Raw genomic sequence first — 27,127 nt, 5'->3', positions numbered from 1 at the left:
TCGAAGACTTTAGAGCCCCCAGTTGAAGCATATCCTGCTAAAATTGAAACATAGAAAATGTACGAGCCATAATCATCACATAAGCACATTTGGATCATCGATCTTGAAATTGGATCATTTTGAAGTACTGGGTCATCGACCCGAAAGTTGAATTTGATAATTTTGAATAATTGGGCCATCGACCCGAAAATTGAATTTGAAAATTTTGAATGGTTGGGCCATCGACCCGAAAATTGAATTTGAAAGACTGGGTCATCGACCCCAAATTTTGAATTTGAAATGAATCACTTGGATGCTGGGTCGTCGACCCAAAAAGTTTTTGAAATTTTAAAAGTTTTTGAAATTTTGAAATTGAACCTTGATGGGTGAGCATGAAATACGACTCAGACACTCTGTATGACTTGTAAACAACGTGGGCGTAGCCCGCTACCGCAAAACAAAAAAGAAAATAAAACCGTAAGTGTGCACGGGTTTTAGTTCAAATATTGACTTGCTGAAATGTAAATTGGCCGTTCTGGCGCCAAAATATGGCAAATGGGAATCACAAGGTCGTCGAACTTGGGACGGAGATATCGTATGGCATGGGCGTGCTCCCGAGGGCACATGGGAATCAAGATCACTTGGCATTGACAAGGTGGATTAAAATCACAGAGCAACAACGTTGGCTTCGCCCAGACACTAAACACAGACTGATTTTATGAGGACACTTAGACATCACACATGACTTTTGTTGGGAACATTCTGTCACTCTTCTCCTCGCCTCCTTTCTTTTCAGCGAGTTTCATCATGTTTTGCCACCGCCTTCTTTCTTTTCAGCGGGCTTTTACTATTTTTCTTCCACGCCTTCTTTCTTGTCAGCGGGTTTTTACTATTTTTCTTCCACGCCTTCTTTCTTTTCAGCGGGTTTTTCATATTTTATGTTCCCAACACAAACCTACATCTATATGACTCGGCATCTTTGCCTAAACCGTTAGATAAAGCTCATTCCGAGACTTGACACTACTCATCTGAACTTATATCCTCGTCCTAGCCTACGCCGAGTGCTAAGACTGAGAAGACTCCTAAGACTGACTCACAGGCGACAGGTGTGTGGAAACGGTTGGGTTCAAAGGCACACTCGGGCTCAGCCTTAGAAGGGAGGCTTGGTCCTCGCTTGAGTGTAAAAGATAGGCTGGGCCCTCGGGAGGAAATGACGATCCCTCCTAAGAAGCGCGCTAGACAGAACACAACTACCCCTCCTCCACAGGAGCCTCGGTCACGTGACCCAAAAGGCAAAGGGAAAAGGAAGATGCAGGAGCCTTCGACTCCAATCTATTATTTAATACTACTACTTATTATTTGTTGCTAGCTGTTTTTTTTTTCTTTTGAAGGATGTAATGGGCATCGCCCGATCTTTAATAAGACTTACTATCTATTAAAAATTCCAGTTTCTGCATAAAATTTCATTTTATTCAAAGAAGGGTCGGTTGTACTCTTTTAAAGAGCTGCCTACGTATCTGTTATCAACAGAATCAAACCGAGCTCGTAGTTCCACAAACGCGCTACAATCATCAATTTATAACGCACAAAAAAACAGCGAAGCAAAAGTGTCGCGGCCTAGACTCGCTCACGAGCACTGCAATTCAAAATTTTATTTTATGACATTGAGATTGAGTTCTAAGGATAGTATTTCTTCAGTTGATCCAAATTCGTCGGATTCGCAAAGTCATTTCCATCTAGATCTGTAAGTCTGACTGCGCCTCCCGATAATATCTTCTTTACCAGGTAAGGACCGGCCCAATTTGGCTTGAATTTTCCCCTCGGGTCGATCGGTAGTAAAGCGCGCACAGACTTTAGGACCAAATCCCCATCCTTTATTCCTCGAGGTTTCACCTTTTTGTTAAATGCCCTTTGTATCCTTTTCTGATAGAGTTGAACATGGTGTAATGCATTTAACCGTCGCTCGTCGAGCATGACCAAGGAATCGTGCCTGGCTTGTAGCGATCGGCCTTGAGGGACTGACTTTCTAACAGGATCCTTAAAGAAGGTACCTCTAATTCGATAGGCTGAACTGCCTCCATCCCATACGTTAAATAGAACGGAGTTGCTCCAGTGGCTGTGCGAATAGACGTTCTGTATCCCCATAGTGCGAACGGTATCTTTTCTGGCCATTCGCGATAATTGTCGGTCATCTTTCTGAGGATCACAGTGATCGTCTTGTTGGCGGCTTCCACTGCACCATTTGTTTGAGGTCGATACGGTGACGACTTGTGGTGTTTGATTTAATACTTTTCAAGTATTACGGCGATTTCGACCTGGAAGTGAGTGCCATGATCGCTAATGAGCTCATGCGGCACCCCATATCTGCAAATGATTTCATTCTGAATGAACTTTGCTACCTGCTTTGCTTGTAGAACCTTGTACGATTTCACTTCCACCCACTTCGTGAAGTAATCGATGGCGACTAACATGAAGCAATGCCCACCTGTTCCAGATGGGTTGACCTTTCCGATAATGTCGATTCCCCATGTTGAGAAAGGCCATGGTGATGTCAGAGTATATAACAGTGACGGTGGCACATGCTGTATGTTTGCGAATATTTGGCAATTATGGCAATGTTTGACATATTGGCGACAATCTGTCTCCATCGTGGTCCAATAATACCCTAATCTCATGATTTTACGAACCAGCATATGGGCATTCATGTGTGGGCCACACTCTCCGTCATGGACTTCTTCCATGACTCTTTTCGCAGTTGGTGAGTCTATGCATCGCAGAAGGACATTTTGCGCGGTCTTCTTGTATAATTGTCCGTCATTGGTTCTAACGAACTGAGCGGCTAGCATTCGAATAGCGCGCTTTCCGCGATTATCCATGTCAGGTGGATACTCTCCTGATTCTTTAAACTTCAGAATAGCATGATACCAGGGTTCGGCCTCGGTTTCTTCTGTGTCTCCGATTACATTAACATAAGCAGGTGATGATCTTCGTTCGACACATATCGGCATAGTATCCATGTGATCAGGTATGTTGATCGGAAGCGACTAGCTTTGATAGTGCATCAAAGAACCGGTTTTCATCTCTAGGGAGGTGCACGTACTTGACATCGGCGAACAACTTTTCTAGTTCCTCTATTTTCGCTTGTGCGGAGCCAAGCTATCACTTCGTGTTTTCCACGTCCCGGCCACTTGATTGATCACTAGTGACGAGTCCCCATGTACTACAAGCTTTTTGATGCCTAACTCGAGAGCACTGTGCAAACCGAGTAGGCATGCTTCATATTCAGCCGCGTTATTAGTGACGTTAAAGTCCAACTTGATCGAAATGGGAACATGTTCACCTTCCGGTGAAATGAGTAGAACTCCTATCCCGTATCCCCTATAGTTCGATGCTCCATCGAAATAGAGGTCCCACGTATCATTGTCTATGTGAACGATATCTTCGTCGGAAACGACCACGTATCCAAAACCTCGGTTTCTTCTATTGGGTTATCTGCCAGGAAGTCCGCAACCGCCCTTCCCTTTATCACTTTCAGCGGTACATATTTCAGGTCGAACTCGGAAAGCATTAGAGTCCATCTTGACACCCTGCGCCTTCGAATCGGTTTTTCAAACAAGTATTTGATTGGGTCCATCTTCGAGTGGATGCAAACACTATGACTGAGCATGTAGTGCCGTAACTTCTTTGTCGCCCATACTAAAGCCAAACATGTCTTTTCGAGCTGAGTATACTTGATTTCATACTCCAAGAACTTTTTACTAATGTAGTAAATCGCTCTTTCCTCTTTATCGACTATCTCTGCACAAAGATTGCCCCCATTGCGAGATCCGTAGAATCGTAAGATACAACAAAAGTGGTAACCCAGCCGTTGGTGGGCTGAGCACGGGAGGGGAAGATAGTATTTCTTTGATCTTATCGAACGCAGCTTGACAGTGATCATCCCATACGACGTGTTCCCCGACCTTCAACTTCTTGAAAATTGGCTCGCATATCATCGTTAGCCTTGCCACGAACCGACTTATATATTGGATTCTTCCCAAGAAACCTCGAATTTCCTTCTCGGTTTTCGGGTGAGGCATTTCCATTATGGCCTTTATTTTCGATGGGTCCACCTCGATGCCACGGTGGCTAACGATGTGACCCAACAGTTTGCGGATGTGACTCGAATGCGCATTTTTGTGGATTCAACCTCATGTTATACTTGCGCAATCGCTCGAAGAATTTGCGTAATGTACCAAGGTGGCCATCACGCTCCTTTGACTTGACAATCATGTCGTCGACATAAACCTCGACCTCCTTGTGCATCAAATCATGTAACAATGTTGTCGCGGTCCTCTGATATGTAGCCCCTGCGTTTATCAACCCAAAAGGCATTACTGTGTAGCAATAGGTTCCCCATTGCGTTACGAACGCAGATCTTATGCATATCTTCTCGCCGCCATCTTGATCTGATTATAACCGGCGTATCCATCCATAAAGGATAGTAACGCGTGTTTTGCCGTGTTGTCAACCAGGATGTCGATGTGGGGTAATGGGAAATCGTCCCTTCGGACTTGCCTTGTTTAAATCCCTAAGTCAACACAAACCCGAACTTTACCATCTTTCTTGGGCAATCGAACGACGTTAGCCACCCGGTCAAGTATTCGACACCTTGATAAAACCAGCTTTGAGTTGCTTGTCGATTTCTTCTTTGACCTTCAGAGACCAATCTGTATGCATTTTGTGTAGCTTCTGCTTGACCGGCTTATATCCCGGCTTGATTGGGATCCTGTGCTCTGCAATTTCCCTATCAATGCCTGGCATGTCTTTGTAGGACCATGCGAAAACATCTTTGAACTCATGCAACAAATCAATGAACCCCTGTCTTTCGGTGGGACTTAAAGTAGTTCCTATTTTAAGCTCCTGTGGTTCTAAGGTTGTACCTACATTGATAGTTTCGGTATCTTCGATGATCGAAGTTTTCTGTTCGTACTCTTCCAACCCTTTTATCAACTGTAGAGGTGGTTCCACTTCTTCTTCTTCTTCTTCTTCTTCGACCAACTGTTCATCCTCGACCTCAGTCTCAATGTCATTATTAAAACAATCATTTTCAAAAATTGAATTGCAATGTAAGTAAGACAAGTCGTAAGCAAACTGGTTCATCTTATTATTGATTTGAAATTGCGCGAAATGCACTAACATTTGAGCCAACTGGTCAGAGCTCAGTGGCGAGATAGGGGTATTCGGGACAGGCCCCGGAATACCACCATTAGGAAAAGGTGCATAGGAAGGGAAAGCTAGGGGAGGGGTATTTTCAACACCTGATTCCTTAGACTCAATCTTAGGACCTAACTCAGACTCAGACTCCGACTCAGACTCAGAATCGGTAACATCATCTGGCTTGAACATCTCTCCTTCTCCCGTTGTCAACTTGAAAAGAAGTCCTTTGTTGTCAGTCCACTTGATTGTTTTCCGCCATCCCGTGTTGGTCCTAAGAGGATCCACATCGGTGATGAGGGTAGATGGGTCGAACCGCTCGCTTCTCAGGATCATGCTTACCAAATCTTCGTTCGGTATTGGTGATTTCTTCTCTTCACCGAAAAGGAGACCCATGGCGTTCTCGTCATTCATTGGATCCGGTTTGGTTTCTATTGGCATCACGGTCAGAATGTCTTCGGGGATGCAGTAGAAATCTTGGAATACTTCGATTCCTGGGACCATAAGGTTCTTCTTTGGGTCAAAGATAGGTTCGGGGAAGTCCATGCAAGGGAGTTCTTCCCCAGCCTTCACGAAGTGACCATTGAGAGTTAGGTGATACGGTCCCATTTTAATATCTCGATCTTCGATCGTTCTTCCCTTCTTTTCCCGTAGATCTTTCTCAGTGGGCTCATATCCAAGCCCGAAAGTTACTCCCTTGGCTACGGGTGGTTTCAACTTGAAAGCCTCCTCCTTTCTAGGATATAAGGAGAAACCGAAGTACTTCCCAGTCTTGAGAATCACCTCGCAGACATGACTTCCGTGTATAGATCCATATTTTCGCCGGAGTTCAAATCGATCATGTTGACAATCTCGAAACCACATGCGTCGTTGGCGCTTCGACCCTTACTTCGAAGTAATGTCTCCTCCTGCCACGATGGTGGCGTGGCGTCAATGGTGATGGTTTTGCCATTGAGTGGGACCTTGATTTTTCGATGCAACGTTGATGTTACGGCCCTTGTAGCGTGGATCCAAGGTCTCCCCAACAATAAGTTGAAGGATGAGCAAATGTCAATTACTTGGCAATTTATTTTCTTTTCCACTTGCCCGGTTGTACTACTAGATCGACAAGTCCACTCACTCGACGCACGCAGTGCCATCGAATGCTCGGGATGCGTCCTCGTGTGGGGGATGAAGTCATTCTTCTCCAAGCCCAGAATATGCGCCGTTTTTCGGAGGGAGCACGTTGACAGCCGATCCGTCGTCAACCAAGGTCATAGGGATGTGCTTGTTGAGACACACGGTAGCGATATAGAGGGCCAGGTTATGTCGAGGCCCGAACGGTGGCAGATCTTCGTCGGAGAATGTCACAGCATTGGTAATCTGAGGCCGATTCTGGGCGATGTGAGTGACCATGTCCGCAGGAGTAGTACTTGACGATACGGTCATGTTCATCAAAGCTTGTAACAAAGCTTGACGATGCTCGAAAGAGCTCAGGATAAGTTGCCAGATAGATACGTCGGCCTTAGTCTTTTGGAGTTGCTTGATGAGGGAAGCCTCGGAGGTCGACCCTTCACCAAGAACTTCGACCACTGCCGGATCCTTTTGAGGTGCCTTACTCGGGATATCCTTAGCTTTCTCCACACGATATGGGCGCCCGGATCTAGTCAAATGGTTTGACTCTAGGGCATCTTGCCTCACCTTTAAGATTTCTTCTTGGGTGTGAGGAATTGTCGCACCTTTGACGAGGTAAACATCATCCTCATCATCAGCCCAAACGCCATTGATTTCATTGCCGCTTCGGAGTATGTAAGGAGTACAATCGACAATAAAATCCCCGAATGTAATCTCGTTTCTCGAGCTTGGTAGGAATTCGGAGCAATCTACGAATATTCTTCCGACGAAAACCCCTTTTAGACGACATGGTCGAATCAAGTGAGAGTAATCGACACTATCTTCGGTGGAGACAAAGTTAGTGTGGTCGCCAAATGGATTGGTGACGTTGTTGGGCTTTATGGCCGGGATTGGGAGCGTTCCGTTCTCAATCATATCTTGAATTTCGTGCTTTAGTCTAAAGCAACTTTCGATGATCGTGTCCCTTCCCTTGATGAAAGGCACATGAGGCATTCGGTTTATACCATTTGCCTTGTTGATCGCCAGGAGGGTCCTGGAGTTGGACCAATAGGCTTCAACTTTCCTTGGGCCATGAGCCTTTGGAGAGCATAGGCGTAAGTGCACCCGATATCGGTGAATACCCTCGGAGCTTGGCGCGGAGGCCTTTTTGACTGTCCATCTAAGAGATTGACAATTTCAACAAAGTGGGCACTGCGCAGCGCTTTTGCTTTTAGATGACGAAGCCCCTTGGTATCCCTTTGGCTTCTCAGCTTCAGCCATTCGGACATCGTCCTCTACCTTTATCCCGATCCTTATCAATTCTTTGAAAGAACCAAAATTTTGGTATTTCAGAGCATTACGGTAAACAGGTCGTAAATTCTTCACGAACTTATCTACCATTTCAACTTCATCGGGCTTCTTAGCTAACTTCACGCTTTCAAATAACGCCATCTTGCGAGGAATTCAAGAAAAGCCCTCTTTCTCCTTTTGTGTCATAACCTCCAAAGTTCTTATGTTGGTTTGAATCTCAACATTGTCAAGATAGTGCTTGCGAACTCCACCGTAATGTCTTCGAAAGTGGGGAAGTTCTTGAGGTCAAGATTGTAGAACCACGCCTTCGATTGTTCTCCTAGAGATTGGGCAAAAATTTCGAGAGCATATCAGCAGTACTCCCTTCATGCTAAAGTACCCTTTATAGGCCTTAACATGGTGAATGGATCTTGATGCCCTTGAACTTGGGGATGTCAGTGAGTACCATGTTCGTGGGCAATTTGTCCTGAACTGGGGCATAGGCCCTAGCATTCTCATAGTGAATGTTCTTCCCCTGGGAGAGCTTCAAACGGTCCTCGATGAACTTGAACCGTTTCTCCAAATCAGTCAGAGGTGGGGTAGATGAAGAGGAATCTTCAACCAACTTAGACTCGATCACATCCATTCGGGTCATCATGAGGTTCACGGCCTCCGTGAGCTTGTTGATAGCATCTTCCATTGCTTGACGTCGGGTTTTGGGCGGCCTTTCTACAAGAAAACCCCGTACTGAGTCAATATTTAAAGTAAGAGCCCCTGCACACTTAAGGACACGATCCCAACTTGACTCAAACAAAGACTCGACTTGAGATTGATTAACCAAAGGTTCGACTCACAGTTTGAATTAGACCTTGGTTCATTTTAGACTCGACAAAACGACATGACTCAAACTGTCATAACTCGATTCTAAACTGGACTTGGTGTGACTAAACCCGTGATTGGGCTAACATAGCCCATGGGTTCGAGTGAAACGTCCATAAGGCCTAGCTTGGACGTTTTTTTTTTTATGGACTATTCTAGACCAAAAGGTCGACCAACATGACTCAAAGCCCAAGAGGTGAGTTTGGGTGACCCAACAAGGTCGTGTTCTAGACTCTTGAAACAAACCCGGCCTAACACAGCCATGACCCGGACACGACTCGACGCATTTCATGCTTGGTTGGGGTTCGAGAAACATTTTGGATTGATTTTTGAAAAATGAATGATCGATTTGAAAAACGAGATTTGAAATGGGCAGCATGCCGGCTATAAAAGCTTGTTTTGGGCCGAAAATCCTAGTCCTATTTGGGCAGCATTCCGCGTTTTTAAAACCATGTTATTTTGAAAGTAAGTTGTTCAAAAGTTCGGTTTTGAAAGGGACACGGGAATTTTCGAAAAACAAGACTCGGGAAAACACATTGCACATTGTCATTCTCATGTTATAAGGATGTATGCTCCTAGACATCTCTAGGTCTCGGCAAGTCTTCTATAAGAAGGTCTATGCCCTCCATCCTTTTGCGGTCTAATAGAGCGAGGTGTCTTAAGGTAAAGTACCTAGAAGATCGTCCCCACCCTCAAGAACCACGCGAGGCGAAGTGGAAGCGAGCAATGTGCAGCTTCCCGGCATAGTGGGACGTCGCCCCCACGCATCACGAAGAAACGCCGGGACGGCCCGGCAAGTCCTTAAGGGTTTATGCATGAATCGTAGCACTATGAGTAATGTTTTACTTTCCAACACTTTCTTTTCAAGTTTCACCTCGGAGGAAAAGACCCTAGAAACACAAAGGTAACTAGTCCTCTTTTCCCAGTGAGTCGCCAAATCAGGACAAGGCCCTCGAATCTGCGTCCGCGGGATCCACACTGCATAATCGACTCGAGGTTCTTTCGAATCGAATTAAGACATATTAGAGTCGCCACCAAGTTTTTGGGAACTTGGAACCGTTCAAGTCAACTTTACACCTTTCATCGAAAAGCATAAAGCCAATCGACTACGAGTGATTAAAGATAAAGACTTGTACCCTATATCACTCGATTTGAATGACTCTCGTAATCCAATGGTATTTAGACGGATCCACAAACCATAGATCTTGAGTAAGGGGTGAGGGTACGTGTTGGGAAGCCCATAAGGACACCCAACCCCGCCCGTCGATAACGGCCTCTACTAAGTCAAGTGTCGGATTTCAAACAAGGCCATAGCTACTACGATGTATGAAATGCAAACGTTGTTTTGACCCTATCATGTGACAACAATTTCTATGTCGTTTTAGATGCAACTAAACTAACTTTGTCAAAGTTGTAATTTAGCATGTGGGTTGATTGATCTAACAACATGTAAAGCAAACAAACAAGGCTTAAGGGGGAATGGGGGAGCCGTTGGGATCTACCTATTACAAACCAGGCATTTCATGCCCACACAACGATAAATAAATTACAACTCGATCTAATTACAATTGCTACATACAACTCAAAACACGACACAAAACACACGGCCATTGGGCCTTGAAAACCGTGCACATGAGGGTGGCCCACGGCTCACATGACCCACGGCCTTGGGTCACTCCTCGTAATGCGTGCTCACGCTTAATCTCATCGAATTAGACATAGGGCTACGCACCAAAGCATGCATTAGCATAAACCGGGCCATGTTGCTTTAGACAACATGCGGTTTACTACGCTCCTACAAGCATTGGGGAACAACCGTCTAACCAAACAAGACCAAGGTTTTTGAAGAGGTTTTGACTCAAAAGAAGTAAAACAAACTCGAAAATTACAACTCAATAAACAACGATAAATTACAAGCTAACAAACGACAAAGAACGAAAGGTAAGAAATAAAGCGAGACAAAGAAAGACGTGGCTAACCCCACGGCCTAAAGCCACGGCCAAGATAAAGCCAACCTAGTTCCTAAGTTAGATTCATTGGTTAGATCGAATGATTGCGAAAAGGGATAGGAAACAAGTTAGAAAACGAGTTAAAAACGATGTCGATTGATTGTCGCGCAAGGGTGCATTCTACACGGCCTAAAGGGTCTAATTAGGTCAAATTCGCTAATTAATTTAACTCATCGAGTGTCAATAAGAAGGTGCTAATCACGCACTCTTATACTAGCGAGAAATTAGGTGAAAGAGAGAGATGCATTCAATTATTTACAGAATCGTCGATTGATTTTATAACTTACGTCGAAGCCACCTATCGTGTCTAATTAAATTATTAAATCAAATTAAAGTTATCTAAATATGTCATAGGTTAACAATCAGAGGTTAAACTAACATACAACGGGTCCTAGGGTCTGTCGATTTGGCCGAAACAAAAGGGGGTCGAAAACGAAGAACAAAGTTAGATAATTGTTTTATTTATGCCCTACTTTGAACACGAGGATATGTAAATGAGACGGGGGTGTACGACCGACAGATGTAGCGGTTTCTTTTCCCATCTCAAGTCAACGCGGGTGTTCATAGTGGTACTTTAACTCATACTCGGACTAACTAGTTTCATAGTTAATTTAAAACAATCGATAAACAAGCGAAAAAACAAACAAAAAAAGACAATAAAAAAAGGCATAAAAAACGAAATAAAAAAGAGAAAAGAGAAAGGGATTTGATGCACCCTCAACCTACATGTATCGTTGACACCGTCTTGGGTCGTAATCGATGGTAGATTTTATCTCGAGAGACCGTCGTCGACGAAGAATAAAGCAAACACGCGTTTTGGAAAGTTTCTGGACAGCGATTTTAAAACAGTGATATCTCCCTCGTTTCACGACGAAAATTCGATTCGAAAGATGTTTTGGAAACTAGAAAGAGAGGAGAACAAGGATCTTAAAGCAACCCCTGCTCGATTTGGGTTATTGGGCACGAAAAAACGAGCACAAACAGAACTGGACAGACAAGAGTAAACCGCGAAAACAGAGTGTTATTTCACTCTGTTTTTCGAGGGATCTCGTGTACTCTCAAGGGCAATTTGGCTCGTAAATCTTTGTCTAATGTGTAGATGGATATTATGTGGTTAATTAGGAACAAGAAACTCGAATGTTTATGGAGTTTTGATGGAGGAACGAAAGGGTTTTCGAAGAGGACACACAAACAGTTTCAGTTTGTGTGTCGGTTTTGTTTAGGGTTTTTGGAGGATGTTTAGGGTTTGTTTCTGAGGTTTAAAGCTTGTATGTGATGCTTGGATGTATGGAGAACTTAGAGGAATGATTGTATGGTGAAGGGGTGGTATTTATAGGGAGTTAAAATAGGTTAAAAGAGAGGAGGAGGCAGTCGGGCTCAATCCCGTATGGCTGCTGTCCATCGGTTTTTGTGAGGGTTTGAGGGGGGTTTTCTTGGTGATTAAGCTAGGATAATATGGGTAGGATACTAGGGTATGGGTTAGGGTTAATGGGTACGGGTCTTGGTAGTGTTTGGAGCGGGTTTGGGCTCGCGAATTGACACGCAAAAACAGGGGACTGCATTGGTGTTTTGCGGGCTGCTTGTGGCCTGTTTGGGATGAGAATTTGGGCTGCTTGTGAGGGGGTTCGAACATGGGTTGATGGGTATTCGTCTAGGTGGGTTAATGTACTCGAGATTCGTGCTAATTCGTAAAGGAAACGGGCTCAAAAACCGAGCTAAAATCGAGCTCAAAAACAAGCGTTCAAAACGAGTTTTCTTCGCTTTTCAAATCGATTTTTCAAATCAATTAATAAATTAAAATAAATGATTTTTCAAATCAAATATATTCATAAAATGATTTTTCAAATCAAATATTTATTTTATTTTCAATAAAATAAACTTGGGAAAATAAATTCAAAATAAAATATAATAAATTGAATTTACCTAAAAACCATAATTTAAATATCATTTAAATTAACAAAATGAACTCACTAAAAAGCATTAATTTAAATATCATTTAAAATAATAAAATGAATTCACTTAAAAAACATTAATTTAAATATCATTTAAATTAATAAAATACTTCATCGACGACGCCCATTCTACCTCGTAAACGAGCTCCAAATAATGACAATGACAACTAAAGAATAAGTGTGTCCTATCATCATCGGGTGTTTGTCGGGTTCTCTATAAATTCCAATATCGACGGATACGGGTATCTACAACAATAATATGTGGTAAAAAAAATACAAAAAAATCAAAGTCGTAAAAAAAAATCAAAGTATAAAAGGCACAATGACAGCATAATAACACGAGGTAAAAAAATAAGAGCAAAAAAAAATTAAGTAAAAAAAAAATTGGTACAAAAAGAAAAAGAAAAAAAGGAAACATAATAAGAAAATTAGAGAAAAAAATCAAAGTTGTAAAAAAAACATAATAACACGAGGTAAAAAAAAAAGAGATAAAATAATTAGAGTAAAAAAAAAAAGAGTAGCACTAGAAAAAAGAGAAAATAAGTAAATGAGAGTATTTTTATATGACATGTAAGATTAGATCTTGGTCATTCATCCCTAATATAATCCAATGGTTGAGATTTGTGAGCACACAAACTCACAACTCACCATAAGAAACCAAACTCACAAGATCCTATATATATATATATATATATATATATATATATATATATATATATATATATATATATATATATATATATATATATATATATATATATATATATATAGGATTATCTCAGTATGCTTCCCTTAAATTATAAGGATTATAACGAATTTATAAAGATGATTACTAGTCATAAATGAAAATTACATAAACAAAATATAAGAGAATTAAGAAATAACCTTCGGTCCTAGCAAAATCGGCCTAAGAACAGTATCGCAATGATATTCACCTATCAGTTGCACCCAAGATGATATGAGATATGCCCTTTGTGTTCTTGCTAGAATCGATCTCCAATTTTCTGTAAAAATGTTTAGGGTTTTGTGTTTTTGTGTTTTTGATGAGAGGCAAGATTAGGTTAGAAAAAAAATTAGGTTAGAAGAATTCTCTCCCTCACTCCCTATAAACCGTGTATTAGGAAGTGATTAGGGTAGAATTTTCTTTTCCAATTTTTCGGGCCATATCACCGAAAAATAAGAGGAGTTTTCTTCTTATTTTCGGTTTTGTCAACCTACCAAAATAATGAGATTAAATCTTCTTATTTTGGTAGTTTTCAAAATGTATACAATTAGTCTATTATTTATAAATTGTCATTTATATTATTCCGTATTAACAAGTTTACACACAACAAATTATTATTTGATTTATTAATACGGGTCAATAATAAGTTATTATGACAATATCGTATAATATATACTTTAACTATAAATATCGCATATTTATAATTTGCTTTGATTAAATATAAGTTTACTACATTTAATTACGAATTAACATCTTAATTGCTTCAAGCTAATATTATATACATTTATTAAATATAACATATTATATTCAATTTATGAATTGACAGTTAATTCGTCTCAGTTAATATTATTTAATCGGCATTAAATAATCGTCTCATCAACACGGTGACTAACTGTTTAGTCATATAAGGCATCAATGTGATTACATTTCCATAACCACATCTCTCAAACACATCCTTTAGGTGTGACTTTTAGGGACCAGTTGATCACCGCCATCAGTATGATAATAACGTCAAACTTTCTAGCAAGCCAACCGTTATTAGGTAATCGTTAATCAACTGATAAAATACAAAGTATACCCTTGTGAACTTATAAGAGATTTATAAATGTTATCACACTAATTTGTGGAGGACATAAGCTCCAACAAGCATATCCACTTTCATACGATCTTTTTGCAAATTCTTTCTCTGTTTGAAAGGTCATAATTTGCTTCTGGAGCTTGTCAATCATCGTAAGGGCTTCGGATTTGGACAACCAGATTTGGGCACTTTGTTAGCTAGCATGAGCCGTTGACTTAGGCGCTGGCGTAGGAGGGGATTTCTTTGAATTCTTCAGTGCAATGATAGCCTTAATATTTTTGGTTGGGAACTTTGCGGGAGCTTTCGGGATATTTGGGTTTGGCGGCTTCTCAACCTGAAATTTATTTCGCATTCTTGGAGGACCATCATCATCAAAATCATCATCGTCGTCTATTTGATACTGTAATTGGTCCGGAAATGCTGAAGCAAGGGTGCTATTTGCATTCTGGAGTTCCTTTGATATATGATCGTACCTTTCTGCCAATGATTGGTAAGCTCTGAATGATTCTTCCACAAAGCTTATCAATTCCGGTCGGTGTTTGTAGTACATCTTTGCTTTAAATGGCGGCCACCCAGTTCATTTTGATGGTTACATGAGGGTTGAAGTAGATACAAAAGTTTTTATCAGGGGAAAGACGCGGGTGGAGACGTTCTATAACTTGACCAGCGACTGCAAAGATGGAATCAATACATGTTGATCAAGTCGAAAAAACATTTGTTTATTTTTTAAGATGTATGTTTAAAGCACATGATTGTTGTATTGCTCTGTTTAGATTCGCGTATGACAATTATCTTATAGTGAAAGTGTATTGTTCTTCAGTATGGTATTCTTTGTGCATTGTACTTGCTTTCCGCTATCTGCAAGCATTCATTTTTTTCGAGCTGTGCTGACATTGTTATCAATCATTTTTATTGCGAATATTCAGTTAATAGCAGAACCCAAAAATGTGCCGACAAAAGCACATCCGAAATTAACCCGAAACGAAATGTATAACGTGCCTCAGATGGACCGATCTAGACCCGACTCAATTGACCCTTTTACCTTGCTAGATACACTCCTTTACCTTGTTAGATACACATATTTAACAAGTTATATACACTCTTTTTGCCTTGTAGATACACTCCTTTAACAAGCTAGATACACTCATTTACCTTACTAGATACACAACTTTGCCAAGCTAGATATACTCATTTACCTTGTTAGATACACATATTTGACATGCTAGATACACTTTTTAACCTTTTCTATATACACTCATTTGACAAGCAAGATACACTCTTTTACCTTGCTAGATACACAACTTTGCCAAGCTAGATACACTCTTTTACCTTACTAGATACACTTCTTTACCTTGTTAGATACGCATCTTAGGCAAGCTAGATACACTCCTTACTTTGCTAAATACACTCATGTACCTTGCTAGATACACATCTCTGGCAAGCTAGATACATTTGACTCACCTACAAAATCATTGCTTATTATAATAAAACATTACTTATTATTGTAGGTTTAATATGAATGGTATAGTATACTCCGTATTTTAGAAAATGATCCTCAATTTTTATCTTTTCTTTTTTAAACTTCAGCGTTTAATTTCGCTCGTATTTGTACTCTAGGCAAAGGATACATTTATTTAAATTGCTACATACACTCCTTTAAATTACTAGATACATATCTACTAGATATATTTATTTAAGTGAAAATACCCTCAGTTGTACAGGTTGATGTTTCAATTTATGTTTGTTATTAGGGGATTACATGTTTGATTATCAGATAATAAATTGATCTTCCATTGTTGTCTCCCATCTGTCGAAAATTATGCAACACATTCAAGTTGTGGGTTTATTCTACCCTCTCAATTTTGGGTCAAGTAATTTCATTAATTCTGCAACACATTCAAGTTGTGGGTTTATTCTGTTGCTTGGTCATAGAAGTAAAAAATGTACATGCTTCGATGCTAATTGGTTTAGTATTTACTTGAGCTATTGTATCAAGTATCAACCACGGGAGTGATGTTCTCCCGTTAGGTGTTCGCACTTCTCTTGCTGTTTCGGATAGATTTATCAATCTTCTCTGATGTTTGATTTCAACTGCTACTGTCTATAGTGTCTTTACCTACTCGTCTCTATAACACCATAATATTTCTCAACTATCAAGTTCGTTCTGGGGAATACAAAGGGTGCATTTGCAGTTGTAGTCTCAATTTTGATCTTCAGAAACCCGGTCTCAGTTACTGGCATGCTTGGGTATTCACTCACAGGTTTGGGAGTCATCCTCTATAGTGAAGCAAAGAAAAGAAGCAAGTGATACTAGCAGCCCGCTTAAAGTACTGTGAACCAGTTTTTCTTTTACTTTTGCCACCTGTGACTCTGCGAGGAAGAACGCCGACTTGAATTGAGTAAATGGTTGATAATGCACTTTGAAATCAGTGCCTTATTTTGCTCTCCCATTTCTCTCTCTAATTCCCTCCTTGTAACCCTGAGGAGGGTTTTTTTGTATCTACGGCAGCTTAACCAAAGAGTTAAAAAAATGTTGAAATTTAAGAGAAAACAATAACCGATCACTGCTTTTTTTTATATAATTTTTTAGATGAGGTAAATTTGGGGAAGTATTTGAATTCTTTTAGTAAAAAAGGTTGTAGATTTGAATCTCCTATTACAATTTTTCTTTTCAACAGTTGAAAGATAGACTAATCATTGACCATATTGATAAAATTAATGGAAGATTTTGCCTTTTGTTTACACACTCAGTCATGAATTTGTGTGAATGTTGATAGTGCATTCACAATGTGTTTGCATCCCCTCGGATTTTTTTCAACTTCCATTTGTTCTAATTGAACAATATTCCGATATTAAATTATTACTCCTCAACTACTGGAGCACCTTGGAACAAAATCGAGGGTTGAGAGAAAATGGTGATGATCACAATTTTGTCACTATGTATGTTGTAGATCTGAATTATGGCTACTGATGCATCACAATTTGATATCTTTATGTTCTTATTTAGTTGGAACCTTTTCTTTGTTTCCTCGGTGTTACCTGTTGACTATACTAATTACTAAGCTTGTGCAACACAGAGTTTCTACCAACGGACTTGATAACAAATTCCTGAACAAGACTAAAAATAACCATCACAACTTTGAGCAAGCCAAAACTGGAGGGTACACTCGCTCAAAAAGCCCTAAACCGCTACTAACTAACTAATACTCCATACCAATCTACATAAAAATGATTCCAGGACCCCAAACAGTTTCCATACCAATCAAAATGGCTCTAATAATGTACCCCAAACAAGATAAGAATGGTGGCTATGTCTCAATCAAGATTTACTAGTAATTTCAAGGCGCTACTGAATTTCCATGACTTCAATTTCAGCCTTTGGTTCTGTTGCATCCACTTCCGGCTTTATTTCCTCTCCGAACTCAGTTTCCATCATACATTCATCTTCCACTGCTATTACTTCTGCTTTCACGGACTTTTTCTCTACTTTAGGCTTCATCTCAGCTTCAGTCTCGGTTTCCATCTTGACCTGGGAATCTTCGACAACTTCATCTTCAACCCCATTTTCCTCCTTTGTGCCTGTAATAGCTAAAGGCATTGCTTCTTCCCCGTGGTTCAGCCCGGGTTTCAGTTCTAGTTTCACGTCTAGTGGTGGTTTCAGGCTGAGTGTTGGTCTCCAAGTCCTCTTCCTCTATCTTGGGAGCAAGGTAGTACCTGATGTGGCCGATTTCAGCAATCTTATATTCCACCACAACGGGCATATCCGAGGATAAGCTTATGGTCACTTGGCTAGAGAGAGACGTCGCTTTAGCGAATGTAGTCATGTACTTCAAGGCAAAGGTAAATACCACTGGTTCCTTCATCTCAACAATAACAGCATCCTCTGGCTGCAAAATTATCAACTAAGTTGTCAAAACTCCTAACATCATGAGAAAACTGTAAAGCCCCTCTCATTAACATGAATGACTGAGACTGAACGATGATTAAGTAACCCCAATAGAAATTCAATCATATAGTACCTTTTCGATGGAGGTGTTATGTCTGAAGGTAGTGTTTCCAGATCCAATGTCACCTCTGGTAGAGAAAGTCACACCTTCCTTTGACACGGTAATGGTAACTGTCACAAAACATTAGCTCAGATTATTATGTCACTATTTGGTTTCGATATAAGAGTGTTAACTGCATGTAGTATGAGTATATACACAGTTCTATAGTGAGTGAAACAACTCACCAGTATCCCCAATTGTGACAAAGAGTGAACATAGAGTAGCGAAATCAGATGATGGCATTCTAATAATGGCATCATATTCAGCCTCTGGAATACCCAAATGATCACTGTCAATGTCCATTAGCTTCATCTCGATATCCGATATCTTATTTTGAACTACACATCAACCGATACATACATACATACATCAGTCACACCTCGATATCCACAGTTCACCCAAATATAACATGCATTCTCATTACAAGAACCACAAAGCCAGTCATATAATCATATGGACATAACAAATGCAATTAGTTCCTATATTCAGTCAATCCAAATTATAACACATCAAAAATTCTTGAAAGACGCTGAAGAGAAAACCCAGGGATGAAGGATGGATATATAAATATGTTTTTAAAATCTTCGATTACAGATACAACAAATACATATGTTATTACCAGATACACATGGTATTACTACTAGATACACAAATCAATTTGTATATCTAGTAGTAATAATGCGTGTATCAGGGATGCTATTTTGTGTATTCACATTCTAAAGATCAACTACGACTACCCACCAGCACCACCTAGCGCTAGCACAACCACCACCATCATCCCTAAACCAACCCCGTTCCCGCCATTAGCCCTTACAGCCCCTTGAACCTGTATCAGCAATATCACGATCGGAATTAGAGGTGCGCCGACCACTAGATCCACCGATTCAACACACAAGACAACTACATAACATTCAACACATTTCCACACCCATTAGGCCACCATTTTAAGCCACTCATAACCACCCACAAACACCACATCATTGTCGAAGCTGATGTATAAGTGACATCAAATATAGTGCAACTTAGTGGAATAAGGATGAAAGAGCAAGCTCTCCCATATAATAGTAAATGCAATTAACCTTTTTCTTATCAAGTCATGATTATCTATGATCGGAAATTGATATCTTTTGAGCATTGAAGTCTAGCGGGGAGAAATAAATTTAGGATCATGGTAACACATTACATATCTTACAAGCAAATCCATCACCATTCATCTATTTCACTCCAATAACCAAGATTATCTAGAATGACGCTCAGTGTTCAAGCATTATCAGAAACATAACAAACCTATACTAATTCACCGTAATGAAAGTTAACTCATCATCACAATGTTACAAAGATACACTTACCAAAAGAGTAAAATAAGCAGTCTCACCTGGTAACATCAATCTTCTCGTCCGACTCGGATGCAAAGTGGCCTCAAACCATTAACCCCACCTCGGTAGCCGACCACAAGCTCCCCCTCAAGTATCACTATGTACACCTCTGCCTTTATCACAGCCAAATGGACAAGAAACAACAATAAAAATCCCAATTTACAGCCCTTCATTTTCACAACTCAAACAACAAACTACCCATGTAGTGTCAAATGAAAACAAATTAACAATCAATTACGATAAACCCGGTTAAAAATTAAAATTGTTATTAAGCAAGTTGCTATAGCAAAATCGGGGTATCATAAGATCAATCATACGCTTACCGGAGTAAAAGTTACTTTGTGAAGCATGCTTGCTATTGGGATTTTTATTGTTGTTTCTTGTCCATTGTCGAAGCAGTATAGAGTGAAATTGTAACACCCCCATTTATCCGGGAGCCTTTAGTTAGACATTCACAAGTAAATGAGAGCGTTACCATCTTGATTACCCGAGGTAGTAGATAACAAAGTCCAACTCACCAAAGTACTTTAAATAAAAACTTTAATGATTACATATGTCTTACAATTTTTAATCAACTAGAATTTAATGTAAAAATAAATACAACTCGCAGCGGAAATTAAATAAGTGATATAACTACATTTGTGATCTAGACTCCTGCATGTCCGAAAGCTCACACGCCCAAGCTCCCCATATCCAGTTAACTCAAAACCTCGCTATTTAAATCGCTCCCATTTAACCGTAAATATTAAATGGTTCACCACAAGATGCCATCAATTAAAGCAGGCATCAATTTTATTTTGACACGTATAAACACGTCAACCAATGGTTGAGTAGGATAAAATACATGAAAACAACCATTCTCTCACAACTGTCAATATTCCAATCTCAACTGCTCTCATGTCACATATCGACATCAACCATCCACGTTATTCACTAGAGACTAAGCCTGGGGCAGTCCAAATACTCACACACGTTATCCACCAGAGACTAAGCCTAGGGCCTTCCAATTAATCACACACGTTATCCACCAGAGACTAAGCCTGGGGCAGTCCAATTCTCATAAACCGTTCCAAAATATAATCGTATATAATATGCATAACTCCAACAACCAACAATATTAATCACTCAATTAACTTAATTGAACAAGCAATCATAAAACAATCGCCCTTCCAATAACATCCATGCATTAAACACGATAAACAGATATAGTTGAGTAGATTATCCTACCTTTTCGCAAATCTTCGAGTCACGCGAGTCACACAAGCAATCAAAATTGATTCTTTACCAATTCATAACCTACATAACATAATTATGTACAATTACTTTATAACCAATAATCAACCAACTAATCATGCACTTATCCTATGCCCATCACATCCTAATCCTTTTGACAACTTCAAAACTAAATCTCTAATTCTACCGTTTCACAACACTATTCAGTCTCGCTATAAAATTCATAATTAATTCATCAAAAATCAAAACGATGCAAGACCAGTGAGGTTGGAATCCTAAGACACATATCTACAATTATTGTGAAATAGACTTTCTTCAAATTCCAGACTTATCAGGGTTTTCTTGAAGGAATCATAAATACGATTAATTCACGATAAAAAGTATTGACCTTTAAAATAAGTTTAACAAATCCTTTTCAAGTGAAACAAAAGCCTAACATCATCTAGACTCTCCAATTTTAATATTTGCAAAAGACCCAACTTAATTTCAATTTATAAATTAGGTTTACAAAATAAACTTTAGACCACTAGTGCATTCGCGGATTCTCAGTCGACATGTTCATAACGAATTTATTCTGGAAAATCTACACGTTCAATTGCTATGGAATTTTACAGGCATCAACAAGACTTGAAAATAACCAAAGTCTATTCTTTACGTTTTTGAAGACAGCGACTTTAAGATGGTCTGGTAGTTCGTTTAAGACAACTTACAGATTTATTGAATGGCTGTAACTTTATTCTCAACATTGAAAGATTAAAAATGAACTTATAAAATAAAACATGATAAACTTCTCTTCTTTTTTTTCCCTTTTAATTCTTTCTCTCTCTTTTATGTGATATTATGAGTTTTTTATGTGGAATAAGGATTTATGGTTAAGTTAGCCTTGCTTATATACTAGTAAGGTAGTATTATTTTAGGAAAGTTTTTCTCTTTATTATTATTATACTAGTCTTACCATAAGTAGGATTACCATACATCTCTTTTACTAATTTAATTATTAAGATATTAATATAATTATTATTAATTTCCCATATTATTATTATTTCCATATTATTTATTATTAATTCCCGATACAAAAACTTGATGACACCCATACTATACTAATAAATTTCGGTCCATATAATAATGGCACACGGCCCAAAGCACAAATATTAGCTAAGCCCAATTCCCGACTTGGATACTTAATTTATTATTTAATTAACGTCTTACTTATACTTATTATTAGAAATGTCATTTAATCAATTATTAAACTACATAAATTATTCTTATAAATTATTATTAAAAATACGGAGTATTACAGAAATCTGTTCTTGGGAGGGTGGTAGAAGCGGCGGTGGAAATGGCGGCCGATGGTGGAAGTATCGGTGGACGGTGGAAGTGGCGCCGCGGTGGAAGCGTGAGAGGCGATGGAAGTAGAGTGTTTGTGGTGGGTTTGTGGTGGAAGAGTGTTGAATTGTTTTAATTGGATAGAGAAATAAGAAAGTGTGCCTCAGAATGACTTCAATTGGGTAGTTCGTACGAATCGCACGGTACTTTAGTTCGCACCTGACCTCGCCCCTATATATATATATATATATAGGGTCGGGATCCAGTGAGAACCACCCATATAATGAGAACCGTGAGAACCACCTTAATCTAATAGAATAGAAGACGCGCGCGCAAATCACCTACCCCTAAACATTCTAAACTCCGTCATTTCTCCAATTTTCGTTCTCTCTCATCATTCTTTCTCTCTCCTCGAATATCACCATCTTGACAACACCATTTTATGCGCGTCATTGATCCTCAACTACTGATCCATCAATCTCTTCAACGATCTACCTATTCGACGCGTCCTTCATGAATGGAACCTTTTTATTCAAGGTAATATTTCAAAATTGCTGATTAATTTGTTGAATTTGAAAATTAGGGTTCGGTAATTTGAGAAATTGTTTAAATTGGTTGAAATCGTGATATTGTTGGCTCAGTTTTATGAATTAGACAGGTTTTACAATCGTCAAATTATTAGCTACGTGCATGAAATTGCTGCTATGTGCGTCAAATTAGGGTTTATAGTTTGATCTATTTGTAATTTTTCAATTAATCGATTAAAATTAGGGTTTATAGTTTGATCTGTTTGTAATTTTTCAATTAATCGATTAAAATTAGGGTTTATAGTTTGATCTGTTTATAATTTTTCAATTAATCTATTAAAGTTGTTGAATTTGAGCAATTAGGGTTTGATAATTTGAGAAATTAGGGTTCGGTAAAATTAGAAATTGCTTAAATTGGTTGAAATCGTGATATTGTTGGCTCAGTTTTATGAATTAGACAGGTTTTACAATCGTCAAACTATTAGCTACGTGCATCAAATTATTGCTATGTGCATCAAAATTTCTAAATTTAGTTTTAGTAATAATTCCCTGATATGATTTTATTGTCAGTTATTTAATTTTAAGTCGTTGTTATTGCAGCAATGACATTCTTAGTTCAATGGGGTCGCGTAGTTCTTCCAATGTCATTACAAATGAAGGACAGATGGTTGATGTTATTGCATCTCAATCCATATCAGAAATATCTGCCCTTAACATTGATATTCATGAAATCGTACAAGCTACAATTCTGTTGAACTGTTGAATGATCAGATACTGTTCTATATAACCGTGCTGTTGTATGCTTGAGTTATCCAGTAAATCTAAATCCTAACTCTACTTTAATTTCATCACATTTGCAGATGACGTAGTAGAGGAGGCAGAGGTAATAGAGGAGGCAGAGGTAATAGAGGATGCAGAGGAGGAGGAAGAGGCGTCCGGTTCAAGCAACATGGATCGGATTTTTGGTTGTCCTACCCATCTCAAGCCTGATATTGGTATGGTCTTTGATACACTTGAACTCGGTATTGCCTTTTATGAAGCATATGGAAAGGAATGTGGGTTTGTGACTAGAAAAGGCTCACAAAAGAATAAACAGGGTGTCTCTACACATAAAACTTGTTTGTGTAATAAGGCTGGAGAATGTGAAGCCAAAGGCAAAAAACACCGTAGGCAAAGGACTAAGGTAGGTTGCCTTGCTAGGATTAACTTTAAACGAATTGCTAACGGTAAATACCAAATTTATGGTTTTGTTGAAGGGCATAATCATATGCCAGCTACACCATTAACAATGGTACATCTGACGCAAACGAGAGAATTGAATATAGTTCATAAAAAAATGATAGTTGACAACTCAAAGGTTAACAAAGGTCCAGTTATGACCTATAGGATGTTTAAGGAGTATGTCGAGGTTATCGAAATGTGGGTGCTTCATTGGAAGACTTTAAAAACTTTTCAAGGGATATCAAAAAGTTCTTGTCAGAAGGGGATGCTCAAATGCTTATTGAGCATTTTATGAAAATAAAAAGAATGTGTCCATCCTTTTACTTTGACTTTGAGGTAGATGAGAAAGGTAGATTGTCACATGTTTTCTGGGCTGACCCTATTAGTATAAAAAATTATTTGCTATTTGGGGACATGACATCCTTTGACACTACCTTTAGGAAAAATAAGTATAGAATGATATTCGCCCCTTTCACAGGGGTGGATCATCATAAGAGATGAGTGACCTTTGGGGCTGGGCTTCTTATTAATGAGAGCAAGGAGTCATTTGCTTGATTATTTACGAGATTCCTAGAAGTTATGGGGGGTCGTTATCCTGTGTGTATAATAACTGACGAAGATTTGGGGATAGAAGGAGGACTTAAGAAAGTCTTTAAAGATAAAGTGCAACATAGATATTGCATGTGGCGCATATTGAAGAAGTTTCCAGAGAAGGTAGGGCCTGTGATATGTAGAGAAACTGAGTTTTTAAAAGAGATAAACTCATGTGTTTGGGGCGAAGATGTGGAGCCTGCTGAATTTGAGGAAAGATGGACAGCCATTGTGGAAGCTCATGGGTTGTCGGATAATGAGTGGCTTCAGGAAAAGTATGGCATTAGACAATTTTGGATTCCAGCTTACTTTCGTGACTTGTTCTTAGGAGGGTTGATGAGAACCACCTCGAGGTCCGAGTCAGAAAATCATTTTTTTAGCAATTTCACTAATCCAAATTTGACCCTTGTTGAATTTTGGATGCGCTTTGAGAGTGCAATGGATACACAATGATGGGCTCAATCAAAACTGATTGCACAATCTAAGTACTCGTTTCTTGACTTGGCTACTCCTCTAGACCTAGAAAAGCATGCAGCAGAAACCTACACTCCGAGAATTTTCGAGGAGTTCAAAGTGGAAATAAAAGCAGCATGCTTTACATGTGCCATTGGTGACAAAGAAAAAGATAAGAATCGTGCAATTCTCTACATAGACGTCAAGGATCGTGAGAGAAAGAAAGACTATAAGGTGGGTTATAAGATAGCTGAAGTGAAACTAGTATGCAATTGCAAGAAATTTGAACGACATGGAATACTTTGTCGACATATTCTCTGTGTCCTTAAAGATTATGGTTTTGAGAAAATTCCAAGCGAATACCTACTTAATAGGTGGAGCAAACTAGCAACCTGCCAGCCAATCTTCAATTCTAATGGGCAGTTGCTTGCTGATTGCAGATCAGTCGATGCACAAAAGAACAAACTGACTGAATTGTGGTCAGAAATGTTCACTTGTGTATCACTAGTTGAACAGAGTCCTGTTAATTATGATGAGTTACTAACCATTTTACGCTAGTTCAAGGAAAGGGTACTTGCAAAAACAACAAGTAGTGTCGCTGATGATGGTGGTAATAGTAGTATTGGAAAGAAAAGGGACAAAAATGCGGAAATTGGAATGCTTTTGGGTACAAGTGTGCCTAGCGAAATTACAATTTTGCCTCCAAGACAATGCAAAAACAAAGGCTCGGGAAAAAGAATGATTTCACAAAGAGAAAGAGCGGGGGAAGTCAATAAAAAACCACTAAGAAGATGCAAGGCTTGTGGGCAGATGGCGAACCACGACAGCAGGAATTGTGACCGACCAAAGGATCACTGACAAATAGTCGAGTAAGTGATGTCTCTTATTAGCGCAAGTTTTCTATTTTTACCCTTTTTGTTTCCCTCTAATTTTTATCATTCCTGACATTTGCTTTCTTATGTGTGAGATTGAAGTTTTTTGCGAGGAATTGGACTTGTGCAGCGGAATTTTTGAGCATCATTTGAGAAGTCAACACTTGGTTTTAGGATTATTTTTTTTCATTTACAATTGTTTTGTAATAAATGTAACGGGAGTCTTCCGGATTTTTAAATTGTATATTTGAGAAGATGAAATTGTGATTCGATTTAAGAATAGAAAACGTGTTTCCCTGAGCAATTATGGCATGCACATACGAGTTCATTTTATGCACGTACGAGGTCATTTTATGCACATGTGATAATTGTTTCTCCAAATTTGGTAATTAAAAAGCTGAAACATGTGATCATTTTATGCCAGCAATAAAATGTGATTAGTTGAATCATCATCGTGTACGACAAGTCGTTTAATATCATGCACATAAAAGGTTATTCCATGCACATGGATTTCATCTGTGATACATGTGTTTCCCTTCGCAATTATGGCATGTACATACGAGCTCATTTTATACACGTACGAGGTCATTTTATGCACATGTGATAATTGTTTCTCCAAATTTGGTAATTAAAAAGCTGAAACATGTGATCATTTTATGCCAGCAATAAAATGTGATTAGTTGAATCATCATCGTGTACGACAAGTCGTTTAATATCATGCACATAAAAGGTTATTCCATGCACATAGAAGGCCATTTTATGCACAAATAACCCAAATGAGATTATCCCCATGAGATGGGTTAATTCTCATTACAGCACTTGTTTTTAGGATCATTTCAAGTCTCAAGACTTAAATGTGCGTTTTAATTCTCATTCCATGTCTTGAAACTTAAATGTGAGTGATTATTGAAGAAGTCGGGTCAATCCTATCAGCACTTTAGGCACGGCCCAGCACGGCACGCTCAAAGTACATAGGAGTTGGTTTAAAGTTGAAGAATTAGTCAGGCACGCTCAAGCACGACACGACGCTCAAGCACGACACGAGCATGACACAGGCCATGACCGAGCATAGCCTAGGCGATCTCTAAATAATGCAAGTAATTTTGTTTTGAAAAATTTCATGCATGTAGAAGGTTGTTCTATACACATATAACGCCTTCTCATGCATGTAAATATGCAAGTTACTTTGGGATTTTAAAACGACAATACCCTGACAAATGGTGTAATTCTCATTACAAGTCTCATTAAAAAAGGCCATAATCTAGTGACATAATTGTGCCCCA

At 39.1% G+C, this 27,127-nt stretch overlaps 1 protein-coding gene and 1 pseudogene across 1 annotated transcript; one reads left to right on the top strand and one right to left on the bottom strand.

Annotated features, from left to right (window-relative positions):
* Window positions 1-17,467: 17,467 nt before the first annotated feature.
* Window positions 17,468-19,794, bottom strand: LOC141595276 (uncharacterized; annotated as a pseudogene).
* A 4,713-nt stretch (window positions 19,795-24,507) lies between these two features.
* LOC141595275 (protein FAR-RED IMPAIRED RESPONSE 1-like) lies at window positions 24,508-25,530 on the top strand. The gene is made up of 2 exons (XM_074415240.1): window positions 24,508-24,832; window positions 25,037-25,530. Exons 1-2 carry the CDS (start codon window positions 24,508-24,510, stop codon window positions 25,528-25,530), a joined length of 819 nt encoding a protein of 272 aa, XP_074271341.1.
* The last annotated feature ends 1,597 nt before the right edge of the window (window positions 25,531-27,127 follow it).

The sequence above is a fragment of the Silene latifolia genome, chromosome 8 (assembly GCF_048544455.1).
Source record: "Silene latifolia isolate original U9 population chromosome 8, ASM4854445v1, whole genome shotgun sequence".
Taxonomy (NCBI): domain Eukaryota; kingdom Viridiplantae; phylum Streptophyta; class Magnoliopsida; order Caryophyllales; family Caryophyllaceae; genus Silene; species Silene latifolia.
Note: the sequence above shows the minus strand (reverse complement) of the source record. Positions and strands in the feature narration are given on the sequence as shown.

Bases quoted from the DNA above. Each gene is read 5' to 3' on its own strand.
- LOC141595275 (XM_074415240.1), top strand. From the start codon at position 24,508: ATGGGGGGTCGTTATCCTGTGTGTATAATAACTGACGAAGATTTGGGG. The intron at 24,833-25,036 runs GTGACTTGTTCT...CTACTCCTCTAG, and splicing joins TTGGATTCCAGCTTACTTTC to ACCTAGAAAAGCATGCAGCA.